Raw genomic sequence first — 14774 nt, 5'->3', positions numbered from 1 at the left:
GGCAGAAAAGTTTAAACATTCACCTTGCTACAGAAACCTGACTTTGAGCACAGCGTGGTGCTTTCAGGATGGATTAGTGGATAAAGGATGTGCTTTCAGGATGGATAAAGACATCAATATAAGCAGAAAGGCCACCAAAGAACTCGTCATCCTCACGCCAACTGCCTGGCTCGTGCTAGAATTCAATGCAAACCTTTCCTAAGGGACTGAGAGCACTTCCTCTGTTTCCCTTCCTCCAATGGACAATACTGGGCATGGCAGGAAAAGGAAGCACATATGGTTTGCACTCGATGACAGATCACTACAAGGAAAGGACACAGAGACACTGTGGGATTTTCAAGGACCCTCTCACAGCAGGAGTCTGCAACAGAAGCAGGGTTGTGTCTCTTTACAATATATGACATTATGCAGCCCCAGTAAGCGTCCTTCGGCTGCTTACTCTTGCATTTCAGTGTGACTTCAATAAATGCAGTCGATGGTCTGTGATATTCCACAGGGAAATAAAAATGGATAAACTACCAGCATTTGGAATTTTTTGTGGTGCAGCAGTTCATCTTAGCAAGGTGTATAATGAGATTTCCAATAAACCATCACCCAAAGGAACGAGCCTTTCTCTCTTCTGCGATACCAACACAAGTGGTCACACAACTCATTGCCCACATTTGGACATCTGTGCATCCCATAAAGATCAACTCAAGACGAAATGCAATTTTGCCTCTGAAAACATCAATGTTGGGTCTTTTGTTTACCTGCAGTGCAGCAAAATTGCACTTGTGAAAATAAAGCACACGGTCCATCTTCCAAGAAGATTAGACTCATATAAAAATCAAGTCCGGACTCATTTGTTGCCTTCCTGGGGCTGCATTTAAAAATGTTATTCCTGGCTTGTCCCACTTAAAGATCTTCAGCCGTGTCATTTATCCAGCTGATGTGCAGTCTGGCTACTGGGCTACAACAGCCAAACAGAAAAACACGATGGAAAATAGGAATTGTGTTCCCGCCTCTTGGCTGCCGGATGCCATCCATGCAATCCACAGGCAAATCTGAAGCTGATAAAGCTGCTACAAAATGTGCATTGCTATGTCGCAGTCAGCCAGAATCCCAGTTTAGAAGGGAGAGTGGGAATGCGGGGGGGTGAAAAAATTACCGTTTTAAGAGGTCTTTAGTGTCTCTTTTGTTTCCACACTGTATTTAAAGACAGTCTGAAGTCAACGGCCAAATTGGCAGAGCACGGGTTGGGTTCGTGGAGGCTCAGGCAAATGCTGGTGCCAAAAGCTGGCATCACATTCCCAGCAGCAGCTCCATCCCTGAGGATCTTTGCCATCCTAAAACAACGGCTGAGGAAGGAGGGCATCGTAGCCATTCCCTCTTCTACTCCATAAGTCTTCTCATGGCTGGACTGAGTGATTTTGACTGAAAAGTCGGGGAAAATCGCACTGCCCCACACTGGAGCCAGCAAAGAGCACGGGCAGCACTGTGAGTCAGTGACAGACTGGAAATGCACCTGCCGTGAAGGAGAGGAGGAAAGTGGCCAAAAACGACTTGGGATCAGTCGGGATGTGCCCTGAGGCACCACTACAAGGTACAGGGACAACCCTGAGAGGGTGGACAGGAGCCCCAGGCGCAAATTCTTCACCACAGCCCCTCTGCGGGGTCAGCAAGGCACAGCCCCGCGCTGAGAGGGGTCATCGCCCCCCAGAGCCCACTGCGGGCGGATGCCTCCCCAGCCCCGCCGCTCCCGCTCCCGCGGGCGGCCACACACAAAAGGTTGCTACTCCCGCCCCTCTTCTATTTAAGGGTCCTGTTGACCAATCAGCGTCAGGGGCGGGGCTAAGGGGAAATTGACAAGCCCCCAGACCCCACTCCCGTGCGCAAGGGAGGGGGCGGGGCGAAGGGCGCCGCCAGCCAATCCGCAGCCCCAAGCCTCCGGCCGGGCCAATCAGCGTGGCGGTGGGCGTGTCCCGCCGCGGGGTCAGGCCGGGAGCGAAGGCGCCCGTCGCTCCCTGTTCCTCGCGCTCCGCTAGCGGCCGAGCCTCCTCACCGTGGGATCCCTCCGCCCTGCGCGCAGCGGCCGGCGGTGTGTGCGCGCCGCTCCGTCCCCCTCCGCCCCGTGAAGGGATTATTTCCCGCGGCGGCGGGGCGGCCCCAGCGGGGTCCCTGTGCGATGGAGGCACCGGGCGCCCGGCGGAGGGACGGAGGAGCCGCCCCGTGAGGAAGGAACGGGAGCGCAGCGGCCTCCTCGGGGCCGCCGGCGGGCGGGGACCCCGCGGCCAGGCCGCGCCTCAGCGCTCGGGCCTGCGCCGCCCTCAGCGGGGCCCGGCCCGGCCCTGCCCGCCCGGGGCTGCCCCAGGCCGGGTGTGCGAGCCCCCGCCGGGGCGCGGGGCACGATGGTGGAGAAGCGGTGCCCGCGGCTGCAGCGGGACGGCGTGTACCGCTGGTTCTCCGAGCTGCCCTCCCCGCAGCGCGTGGAGTTCCTCTGCGGCCTCCTGGACCTGTGCATCCCGCTGGAGCTGCGCTTCCTGGGCGCCTGCCTGGAGGACCTGGCCCGCAAGGATTACCACTCCCTGCGCGACTCCGAGATCAAGGCCAACAACCCCGCGGACCTGGGCAGCCTCACCAACCTGACGGACGAGGTGGTGCGCAGCAAGCTGCTCGTGTCGCTGGCGCTGCTCGGCTCTGCCCACCGCGAGGCCGCCGGGGTCCTGTTCCGCACCCTCACACACATCGACTCGGTCATCAACAACTACGGGCTGCAGCTCAACGAGGGCCGCACGGGGGATGAGTTCCTGTTGCTCTTCACCATGGCATCCAACCACCCGGCGTTCAGCTTCCACCAGAAGCAGGTGCTGAGGCAGGAGCTCACCCAGATCCAGAACATCATGGCCAGCACCAGCAAGAATCCCAGCACCTCTACCCTCAACACCATGGCAACCTATCCGGGCTGCCATAAGGTGGGTATCCTGCTTTTCCACGCGGGAGTGGCACTGCTGCAGGGCACAAGGTTTTAAACCTCGCGTTAGCATTTTAGTGCTAAATGGCAGCTGAAGAAGCTGGCAGGGTTGCTTGGTTGATGATGGAGATGGTCGGCTGAGGGCAGAAAGAGGATACACGGAGTTTTTAGGGGCTTGTGACACAAAGTGACAAGGGCATCACGAGCTGGTTAACAGCACCAATGTAAATCTTCCCTGTTTTCTCCTCAGTGCATCTGCTGAGGGGACTGTCCTGCCAGCTGCATGGAAAAGCAGTGATTTAGGAAGGGAAACAAACGTGTCTCTACGTTCAGGAGCAAGCATCTGTTTAAAAGTTTCCCTGGAAGAAGTTGGAGAGGAGGTTCAGCTTTGGGAGTAGCTGTCCAGTGGCAAAGGCGTCTTGGTGCGTGTGGGTTTTGTTTAGGGGATGTGATGACAAGCATTTGGAGTTTCTGATGCTAAACTAAAAGAAGTGTTGTCATTTCTTGTCACCCTTCGGGTATCGATCCTGGTGTCAGGGTTCACCGTCATTAACTTGCTGTTCTTTCATTCAGTTGCAGCAGTCAAGCTACACAGAAACATTTTAAGATGTGCTGTTAGTAATTAGATGTGTGACTGCTTAATTGCCCTCAGCCTGCTACAAATTAAGGAGTCAAACTGTCTTTCTGCCTGATTTTAACCCACTTGAAAGTTCAAACTAAGCACCAGCTTACTGGGGGCATGTGAGCAGTGAACAGGCTCCCGAGGATGCTGGAACTGTTACCCTTCTCTTGGGAAAGATGGTGAATCCCTAAAGGCTCTGAAAACCCCTGTATTGGGGTAATCCTAAACAGAGCTCCTGCTGAGGGCTCAGTAGAGATTCCATTACATTGAATGTTGAATTTCAGACTGAGACAGAAGTCTCTGCAGAGTCTTCCCCTGAATACAAATGTCCTTCCAATTTCTTGTCTGCATGAGCACCTCTGCTTTGTAAAATTTGCCTGAGAAGTGTTAAACTTTGTATTTTTCTCACTCTTCCCTTCCTGTGTTTTGTGCTTGTTCTTAGGCTTTTGTATTGAGGGGAAAGAACAAGGTATGGCAAAGCCTCTTCAGTCAGTTCAAACCTCTGTGTGAATAAAGTATATCTGGAAAGGATATTTCACACAGGATGTAGAAGGGTGTAATTAAAACCAGAAAGAGCTTCTTTTCAGATACTTAACTACTTGCAGCTTCCCTTATTCAAAAGCTGTACCGACCCTGGGTTTGAAAGGAAACACTGCAAATCATATACGAGTTTTCCCAAAAAAAGACAAAATCAGGCAGGCAGGAATGGTTTTTTAGAGTCTGCTTTTGGAGCTGCAGCATCCGTGGAGCTGAAAAACTCTGGCACTATTTCTGTCAATCTAAGATGGACGGAGAATCCATCCTGCCATTTTTCGTGCCAGCAGTAAGGTATCCAGGATGGTCATTGGATTTTTCTTTTCTTCTGAGCTCACTGAAGGACTGTCTCCTTAAAAAATACATTTTTATAAAAATTGGTGTTGAGGACTCCTGGTTGGCTAAGGGCAAAGTAGGTAAGAGGGAACACAAAGGTGACTTTGCCTTCACAGCCTCTGAATGTGCATTTTATTTGAACTGAAGCAGATTTCCTTCAGCCTGTTAATTTTTTTCATTGTTAACTGGTAATTTCGCTACTTTTAGAGTAAGCAGTTGGCTTAAAGCAGGAGTTGGATGAAGCAAGTGGAAAAACCAATGTCTTTCTCCATTCAGCCCCGTTTAAATATGCACAAATAAATTCCAACACGGAGGCCTTAGATCTTGTGATGTTACCAAGTTATGTTGTGACAATACTTGTGTTGTAACATCACCTACATAAAACAACGTGGTTGTGGAGAGAAAGTGAGTGCCCTGAGCTGCTGCCTGCCAAGAGTCCTGCACTCCTCTTCCTCCTTGGAATTGGAGGAGAATTTCCTCCCTGGTGCCAGCACTTTCTCATGGCTCCTGTTGCTTTACTACAGCTTGAGCCACGCTGAGCTGGGGCGTGAGGCTGTGTTTTAAATGAGGTGGATGCTGCTCCTCAGTCCTCAGCACAAACCTCCCTGAGCTCATCCTTAAGGAGATGGAGAAATGGTCACCATTTGAAGTCCTGAGGAACTCTGGGAAGCTGGGATGGCGTGCATATGTGATTGAGTGCAAATAGGGAGCTCTTTGTGAACAGGGTTATCCTTCAGCTTTTCCGTGTGAGTGTGGGAATAGGGAGTAACAGTGTTTACCTGGTTTACTGTTACAGTTTATGATTTATGTTTAATTTGTTTATTCGGGGAGATGCAACAAAAAACTCGACCGGTGCTCTTTGTTCTCTTTGCAGAAACAAATGGGAATGTGCTGCTGCTGCTTAGCCAGTCCTGTTAAAATACGACCCAACTTGATATTAGCTGTAATTTTTTTCCGAAGGATTGGAGCTTGCCATCCTTTTTTCCATCTCCTATCTCTTTGCCATTTTACAGTGAAATCTCTCAAAAATAAATTATGTTCAATAGTGAAGAGGCTGAACTGTTGATACAAAATCACTGTAAATATTTCATGATTCTTCAAGTTGCTTTGGGGTAGGTGAACACATCTGAAGTTGGTCCATGATGCAAACAACTGCTTATTCCTGTTTTCTGTTACTGTCTGCAGTTTTTGACTATGTGGAAGCTCCAAACAGCTGCCCATGTATTTTTTTTTTGCTTTAATTTGTGCTTTTTAAGATGCTTCTTGGCTTATGTGAATCTGAACTTTGCAGGAAAAGGTGGCTCTGGCTGGCTTTAAGTAGGTCAGTAATTATAAGATTCATGGTTTCTACCTGATAGTATAAAATGAACATTAAGTTCCTTGCCCTAAGTAGGGAAAATGCTGCCCTCTCTACATTGGTTTAGTCTCTGTGGAGATGGAATCATGAATATCCTGAGTTGGGAGGGACACACATGGATTATTGAGTCCAACTACTGGCCCTGTGCAGGACATCCCAACAACCCCACCCTGTCCCTCAGAGTGTTGTCCAAAGTCTCCTTGAGCTCTGTCAGCCTTGGGGCCGTGACCACTGCCCTGGGGAGCCTGTTCAGTGCTCGACCACCCTCTGGGGGAAGAACCTTTCCTGATATCCGACCTAACCCTGCCCTGACACAGCTCCAGCCATTCCCTGCCCCTCTGGAGAAAACTTATTCTTGCCCCTTGTCCTGTCCTGTATTTTCTTCTGGTTTTGAATGGTGCCAACACTTGGAGCACTAGAATTGTGGATTCCTCAAACTTTTTCCTTGCAGGCACGAAATCTGAGGTGGTTGTATGGTTTTTAGAAATTGGAACAATGCTGGTTGTCTTCGAATGAAGCCCAGGCATAAGTGTCTTAAGAATCATGTCTTAAAAAGGTTTTTTTCCTGGTGTGAACAGTAATGGGCTTGTTTTTAACTGGAAATGATGCAACTGAGTGTTTGTGCTGGTTGTGCACCCTGAGATGCCCATTCAGATGTGTTTTCTACCTCTGCCACAAAGGAGATGGGATGGTTTTCTGGCCAGCACTTGGAGCCTGGACCTGCAGGCTGTGTATATAGTGCTTAGAGTGCACACTGCTGCTTTCCTAAGGGAGGGGAGCTGAAAGCATCAGGACACATGAAAACCAGTAGCCAAATATCTCCTGCTGTGCAGGTGAATTGCCACTTCTGCATTTGTGACCCACAGAGAAGGGAGAAATGACTCAGCTCCCTCCCAACACCTTGAACCTCCCATTCTGACTTGTGTTGTGAATGACTTGTGGTGATGAAACATCTCTTTTGGCAAGAGTTGAGAAAACTTACTGGTTTTATTCACTCTTGGTTGATGGTCAGACTTGATGGTCTTAAAGGTCTTTTCCAACCTTAGTGATTCCTGGGGGGGCTCAGCCTGGAGAAAAGGAGGCTCAGGGGGGACCTTCTTGCTCTCTGCAACTCCCTGACAGGAGGGGGGAGCCAGGTGGGGATCGGGCTCTGCTCCCAGTGAATAAGTGACAGGACAAGAGGAAACGACCTTAAGCTGTGCCAGGGAGGTTCAGGTCATGGAAAGGTTTGTTAAGCATTGGAAGGGACTGCCCAGGGAAGCAGTAGAGTCCCCATCCCTGGAAATGTTCAGGGCCAAGTTGGATGGGGCTTGGAGCCACCTGGGATAGTGGAAGGTGTCCCTGCCTGTGGCAGGGGTTGGAACAAGGTGAGCTTTAAGATCCTTTCCAACCCAGGCCCTTGCATGATTCTGTGACGATGATTGTGTGATCTGGTTGTGTCTTCAGCTGCAGAGCAGGGTCAGAAATAGTCTCTCTGGCTGCAGCTCGTTTGCTGCTGAGAGGGAACAGGAGTCAGTGACTCTGTAGTTATGTGGCTGTTTCGGGTTGGTATCTTGTGAGTGGGGAAAAGGGTTCTTGCCTAGTCAGCTTCCAAATACTGCACCAATGGCTATTTCCAGTTTATAGCATAAGGGACTATTTTTCACTCATGTTCATTCCATAGGCTCATCTAAAATTCCAAATAACTAAAGACTGTATATTGGGAGCAGTGGAGAGCTGATCTTCTGAGGGGTCCTGAAATACCTTCATCTGTCTGCACTGTTTGCCTCAGGGGATTGAATGGACATAATCCCATTCAGAAATGTTCAGATTTCTATTTTTATTTTTTATCACCTGTGGAGTGATGAGTTATAAAAAACTATCACTTGTTGGGTTGAAACTCAGTCCTTAAGCCCTCACAGAGAAAGCAGCCTCATATTAAATGATCTATGTCAGCTGCCTTTGTGGCTTTTATGTGAGCTTTGTAGGGATAGAATAAATCACGACAAACTTAATTTTTAGCCTCTTAACCCATTGAGGGTATTTCCTGGCTTTAGCAGATTATCATAGCTGTTGCTGGCTGGGATTAGAGGTGTTTACTCACTGATATGAGGAGTTGCTATCTTGGAGTGATCTCACTTTCAAAACCACATGAAACCAACCTCAGGAGCTGTAGGGGCAGGTCTTGTAGCTTCCAGCTGGTGACATGTGCCAGTCTCTGCATGGCCTTTGCATGTCCTTTTAGAATTCTGAGCACTTGAGGCAACGTGAATTGCACAGGTCTCTTGATATTCAAGTTGAGAAATGTGAGGCTTGGAGTTCTGGCTCTTTTCTTGCTGAAGTTCTTGTTTAAAATGTTTTTTGTGGCTTTGATAAAATAGTTCAGTCTCAAACCCGCAATATTTTCAGAAATGAGCTTTAACATATGAAGGAATATTTGGAAGACAATGGTCTCGTAGTAGTAGCAGTATTAATTACCATGAAATTCACTTTGCTTAATCATATGTTACGTGATGAACTTTGAGTTTAGAAACCTAAATGTAACCTAAATGTCTTTGCTTGGGAAATACACTGTACATCCAAACATCAGGGACAGAGCAGCCAAAAAAATCTGTGTTGAGCTAATAATGATGATGTTTTTTCCATGAACTGTTTTCCCTTTTTGGCTGAATGAAGTTTTTGTTTTAAGAGCACATTCTACTTTGCTTTTTAAATTTACTCTTTTTTCTACTAATTGCCTCGTAACTGCTAGTTGTCACTGGAGCAACACTGAAGGCCTCATCTCTTGTGGAATAAAAGTGCCTGTTTTAAGGTGCTGGATGTTTTGAACTGTCCCAGACTCTGAACTGTTTTAATTGAATCCGTGCATGACCCTTGTGCTGGAGAAGCAGAGCCAGCAGGAGTTCACCACACCTCACAGGCATTCCAGTGTCTGACTTCAAAGGTGCTGAACAGCAGCCTTGTTTGGGAGTGTTTAACCATTTGGTTTGGTGTTTTTTTAAAATGTTTGTGTGGCTAAAACTGAGATCCCGTCAACTTCAGGCTGGATGGTGGATACAGCACTGGCAGGGCAGAGCTGGGAGTCTTCTGTATCTTGTATATTCAAACACTCTCGTGTCCATTTTACTGCTTGCTCTGGAGTGCTTTTTATCCTTCAAAAAAGCAAATAGAGTCCCAAGAATATAGATAAGATTTCTCTGAATCCACAGAATCTTATTACAGAAGTGCTGGATCTAATTTGTCTTTTGAAATGAGAACCATTGTCACACTTAAACTAGAATTTGACTTGACTCTTTGGCAAAAGGATTGGAGCAAGTTGAAGTTGTTGTCCACTGAGATTTGAAATGGGTATTAAATCAAGCAAAGAGTTGTTGATATGGTCCAGATCTGTGTTTCTTTGCATGGGTTTTGTAATGAGCAAACATCCAAATTCCTTGCTCAAAGCAGAATTTTTCCATCACTCCCATTGGTATGATTATCCAACAATCAGCATTGGGAGGGATACACCTTTTAACAGGTGTTCAGGCCAGTATAAGGTTTCAGGGCTTTTGTGAATAGATGAAGTGATCCAGAAATAAGCAGATCAGTTACTTAAGAGTAAGATCTTAATTTTAATTAAAGACCTGCCAAGTCATGGTGATAAACAGTGGAAGTGAACACTTTTCAGGTGTATTATGAATCCTTTACCAGTGTCTTCTTTTTTTCACCATAAGTGGAAGAAAAAAGGACATTGAGGTTCTGGAGCATATCCAGAGAAGGGAACAGAGCTGGGGAAGGGTCTGGAGCAGCAGGAGCAGCTGAGGGAGCTGGGGGGGCTCAGCCTGGAGAAAAGGAGGCTCAGGGGGGACCTTCTCTCTCTCTGCAACTCCCTGACAGGAGGGGGGAGCCAGGTGGGGGTCGGGCTCTGCTCCCAGGGAACAAGGGACAGGACCAGAGGAAACGGCCTCCAGCTGTGCCAGGGGTGGTTCAGCTTGGATATTAGAAAAGATTTCTTCATTGAAAGGGTGCTCTGGCATTGGAAGGGGCTGCTCAGGGAAGTGGTGGAATCACCATCCCTGGAAGAAAAAAATGTGTGGATGTGGCACTTGGGGACATGGTTTAGTGATGAACCATCACTAAAGGACCTCTAAGGTCATCAAGTCCAACCAAACTGGTGCTGGTCGGACTTGATGACCTTAGAGGTCCTTTCCAACTTTAATGACTCTTTGATTTTATGATTCAAAGTAGTTTCATTACACTCAAGCCATTACTTAAGTGGATGTCAGGGAGGGGAAGGAGGGAAAAATACAATTCGGTGGAATTGTGACTCATCAGATAATTTCTTTATGAATTGTTGCAGAAGAGCCCAGGGTGGCAATGAACCCTTTAACCAGGGGAAGGCTCCTGGGATCATTACTTGGCTTAGACTTCAGCAGGTTTTCAAATTGCTTCTTTGACTCTCCATTTACCTCCCAAATATATATTCCAGCCCCATGGGGGCAACCTTCCACCCCAGTGCTGGCAAAATGAATATGGTAGCTCTGAAGTCAACATAATATTAACATTTTAAAGGCAGATGTCATTAAGGGGTAAAGACTTGTATAGCAGATAGGACTATGCTACACTTGGAATTCTCTTGGGAAGTGTAAGGGAATCTTCCCTTGTGGTGCCTGTGCTTTTGGCTTTTGGTGGCATCAGGTGAAGGAACAGGGACACACTTGTACATCAGTGCTGGGATAGAGAGCAGCAGTGTTTGTTCCAAGGTCGGGTTATTAGCAGCTCTCTGTTTTGATTTTGAGGTGGTTTTAATGATCGGTTTGTAAAACTCAGATTTGATGAGTCCAGTAACTCTATGGTAGATTTATGTTCCTTGTATTAACAATGTTCACAGTTCTTTAAGCAAAGGATTTTTAGTGGAAATTAGTTTATAAAATGCAAGCCAGACTAATTTTGGTCCATCTGTTCTCCAGAATTTCTAAGGAGCCTTGGAGCAGGTGTGTGATTGTCCCGCAGCGTTTAAGTACCACATGGCTCATTTCATTCCAGAGTCTCACAGGACAAAACCATTTGATCTATTACCATTTTTCCCTTGGAAATGGGAACCCTCTTCACCCTTTGTGTTCCAAGATGGATCCCTTCTTACCAACTTCCTGAGAACAGATGTATTTGGTAGCTGTTCGAACATGGATGCACCTGGTGTTTACATCTATTTGGTAGACCCTGGTTGTTGGAACCACTTGAATTTCTAGCACAAATCAAACACTTTCAGTTGTATCCATGCCCCAGTCCAAGAAAACAACTAAATGTGTGTAAATTTAAGTGTTGAGGACTTTACTGGATGTGTGGAAAGTTGGGTGTGTTTGTGAGCACTTCCTAAACGTCCTTGTGGAAGAACCTGAATCTTCCACAGGAGTAGGTTGTAATTTTCTTCTTGTAGTGGGAGAACAGTCAGGTGTTTGTATATGTCATAAATGCAGAACTGGTGCCTGAGGCTATGATTTCTCAAGCAGCTGGGCAGACTAATGTCTTGTTACTACCAAGAGGAAGATGTTTGCTCATTCTTGCTCCTCCTGGTGTTGTCTCAGTGGGTTTTGAGTTCTGGGTCCTTGCACTGATTGCTCTGTCTCTGGCTCGGATTTAGCCTTGTCATGCATCAACAGACTGACAGCTGAGTGTTAGCAATGCAATTTTTCCAAATTATATAAAACCTGAGTTTTGTCCCTGTGCTGGGAAACAGCAGCTTATCAGTCTGAGCATGGATGGGCTGTGTCCTTCCCATCAGGCTTCTGCTGGAGCATTTTTGCCATCAGGATTGCACAGTGTTAAAGACCTTGGTGTTAACCTCAAAATAAGCTGCTGTTAATGCTCACTAATATGAATCTGGCAGGAGAGAAGTTGTGTTTTCCCCCCCACCAGATTCAGTGCTCAGTTTCTGAGTGCACTTGCATGTGTTACCTGCTCCAACCTCAAGCCTGAAGGTCGATTTATGGCTATGAAAACCTTTTTGTAATGGAGAATTCCAAAGCCAGTATGGACAGCAGCATTTATCTGTGAGACTCTCCTAGAACATCATTGGCCAGTGTTGAAAACTGAATGTCACGTGGAAAAGTTTCCCTGAATGGGAGAATATGTTTGTGTCACTTGGAGCTGCAGCCCCAGGATCTCACTGAACTGACTCATTGCTCTTACATTTTGTTCACTTTTCCTGCCTAAATTTCATACCTAGTCAGGCATAGAAATCCATACTCTGTTCTCTGGGATCCTGTATCATTGTTCCATGTATACATGGTGCTTTGGGTAGTGGCTATGTTGATTTTTTTTTTAGTATTGGCTCCACTTCAAACTAAGTCAGCAAATACTTTGCTATTAAACCATGTATTTTCTGTGCTCTGTTTAGTTATTTTTAAAGGAACAGATAATTGCTGTTTTGGTCAAACTCTTACCACATTAAGTTTGATTCCTATCAGTCCTGTTATTCTTATGAAAGCTTTTGCAGTATTAAATGTTAGGCATTGTCCCTTGGGAGCAAAGCTAAGAGTTACTGAATCCAGCTTCCCAGATTTACCCTTTTCCATGGTGTCTTCCACTGTCTTGCATAGTTGCAGAGCCACTTCAGGCCTGACAGAGAAGCACCACCTGTGGAAGTAATTGGCTTTTTTTTCCCTGTGTGCCCTTTGATGGATCAAGGGTTTTGGAGAGTTTTCTAGAGCTGCTTTTGCTGTCCCAAGGAGGTCTGAGCCTGGAGGACCTCTCTGATGCTGGGAGGGAAATCACTGCTGTGTTGGAAATCAGGATGTTGTTGGATGGCTGGTGAAAATGGCAAAAATATGATAATGGCAAAATTCTAGCAATGACTTCTGTTCCCTTGACACATTTGTCTTCAACCCCTGCATTGAGGCAATTGTTTCTTTTCCTGGTGACTCCTGGGGGTGGAGGGTGTGAGGGCAGCATTTTTGATCCTTCTGTCTAATTCCTGTTGGGAAGTATCCACTGATAGTAGCTGATACCAGTTCTGATCCATCATTACTGTGGAAAATGAGGCACAGGATGATTCAGGCTGAGCCTCAGTCGTTGGGTAGTCATCCATTTTCTTTGTTATTCTCAGTTATGGCCACTGCTTTAACTTGAAATGTGAGAGATGGGCAGGGTTTGGATCTGGAAAACCAGAAGTCCATCTGTGAACCAGATGCTTTGCTGTGGTGGGAGCAGATTAAAGAATCACAGAATCATCCAGGTTGGAAAAGACCTTAAAGCTCATCTTGTTCCAGCCCCTGCCATGGGCAGGGACACCTGCCACTATCCCAGGCTGCTCCAAGCAAAGCTGTAACATTGGAATGCAGTAAAAATAGTTTTAAGAATCTCTTCTGCACCCAGTTGAGTGTTGCAGCTTTCAGAGTGACTGAAAAGCCTGCAGGCCACTCTGATATTAAAGTAATTTATGAATAATGCGATGAAACTGTGGATAGGTGCATCCTTCTCCCTGGCCCTCTGGAAAATGCTGTGCTGAGGGTAAGATTAGGCAGTGTAGAATATTTAACTCTGGACTTGCTGCTGTATTTGGTTGGTTTCCTTGGACTGTTTCTGCTGATGTTCTCAATTTCAGTTGTAAAATCCAGTGTCTGCTCTTTAAATGTCTGATGCTGTTTCCTCTTAAACCTCGAATGATTCATGATTTTTTTTCAGCATTTATAAAATGTCGCTCCTGTGGTTTGTTGTGATATATGGCCTGAACATTCCTGGTTCCTTGATGCCAACTTATCCCCCTTTACTGTGGACTGTTACTGCTTCACCAAATAAGCCTTTATCAGTTCTTGAGCAGCACATGTTTATTCCTTAATGGCATCTTGGCTTTCCCTGAGATGCTCCCGATCCTAAAAGGTCTAGAGCAATTTGCTTAATACTTCAAATCTTCATCTCCCTGGAATGCCTAGTTCTTTATTCAGAATCCAGTGACTCCTTGTAGTTGTTTGTGCAAAGCCCAGAGTAGGGAATATAGGAGTGTTCGTACGTGTATAGGGAATATTCCTCCCAGAATTTACCTGACACTGAGTTTGAACAGGTCCTTCCTGGGCATCTCCTGTGAAGCTTTTCCCAGTGTTTCTCCCAACCCCCCCAGGACAATATCTCCTGCAGTTCCAAGCTGTCGGGTTATTGTTCCTCTGTTTGGCTTGGCCTCAAATTTAAAAAAAAAAAAAAAAAAGAAAAAAGAGGACTAAAAAAAATGCTGTTACTATTTTGGAACTAAAACTTTGACTTGCAAACCGTTTCTCATTATTTTACTTTCCCTAAACAAATCCAAACCTTTGCAGTATTGGTATGTTTAAGTCAGTGGAAAAAATTATTTAAAATTTGGAATGGAAGCTTGAAGCAGTCGGATTCAGTGGTTATAACACCATTCAGCTCCCTAACAAAGTGCTCCATTTGGAACTAATCAGAGCTTTGTGATTTTTCTAGGCCAATTTGGAACTGCTTTGATGTGCGACGGAATCAGATAGTATGAGCTCAGTCAGACAAGACATATGGGCTAAATTAATCTTTACCAAGGATGTAAAAATTAAATCTTTATGGGGGAAAAAAATGGAGGTTATGTGTAAACAAAATGCAAATTATAAACTGCACGCGATGCTTGTTGTAAGGAGAGTGGAGAGGAGGGAATACGAGATAAGAGGCAATAAATTGTAACAAACTGCTTGTTCAGAGATTTTCTGGAGCTCTGTGGCTGTTCTTACTCAGTTTCAAATGCTGTAAGTGTTTATATTTCTGATTGTTCTGAATATTTGAAGCCTGGTTGTTCAGGATAACACAGTCCTGCATGAATCTCATTTCCCAGCTCTCTCCTCTGCGCTCTCCCTTTGCCAGGAGGATGGTGCTCAGCCCTCTGGAACTTCCTCTCAGCAGCACTGGGCTGGAGTGAGAGTTTAATGAGCTCCAGGAGGGAGACTGTGTGAGATAAGCTTTGGTAAAGACTGACTTTGGCAAGGAAATTTAAACTCTTCCCCACCCTCCCCCTGAGCTTG

The 14774-nt window shown here is 46.3% G+C and overlaps 1 protein-coding gene across 1 annotated transcript in view; it reads left to right on the top strand.

Annotated features, from left to right (window-relative positions):
- Positions 1-1649: 1649 nt before the first annotated feature.
- Positions 1650-14774, top strand: part of ZCCHC14 (zinc finger CCHC-type containing 14) — a 53589-nt gene continuing 40464 nt past the window's right edge. The window contains exon 1 of the mRNA XM_051805714.1: positions 1650-2951. Coding sequence (XP_051661674.1) covers positions 2388-2951 — 564 coding nt within the window. The 5' untranslated portion in view covers positions 1650-2387. The remainder of the gene's footprint in view (positions 2952-14774) is intronic.

The sequence above is a fragment of the Manacus candei genome, unplaced genomic scaffold (assembly GCF_025592945.1).
Source record: "Manacus candei isolate 608988 ecotype Guabito, Panama unplaced genomic scaffold, ASM2559294v1 h1tg000065l, whole genome shotgun sequence".
NCBI classification, from domain to species: Eukaryota; Metazoa; Chordata; class Aves; order Passeriformes; family Pipridae; genus Manacus; species Manacus candei.
Note: the sequence above shows the minus strand (reverse complement) of the source record. Positions and strands in the feature narration are given on the sequence as shown.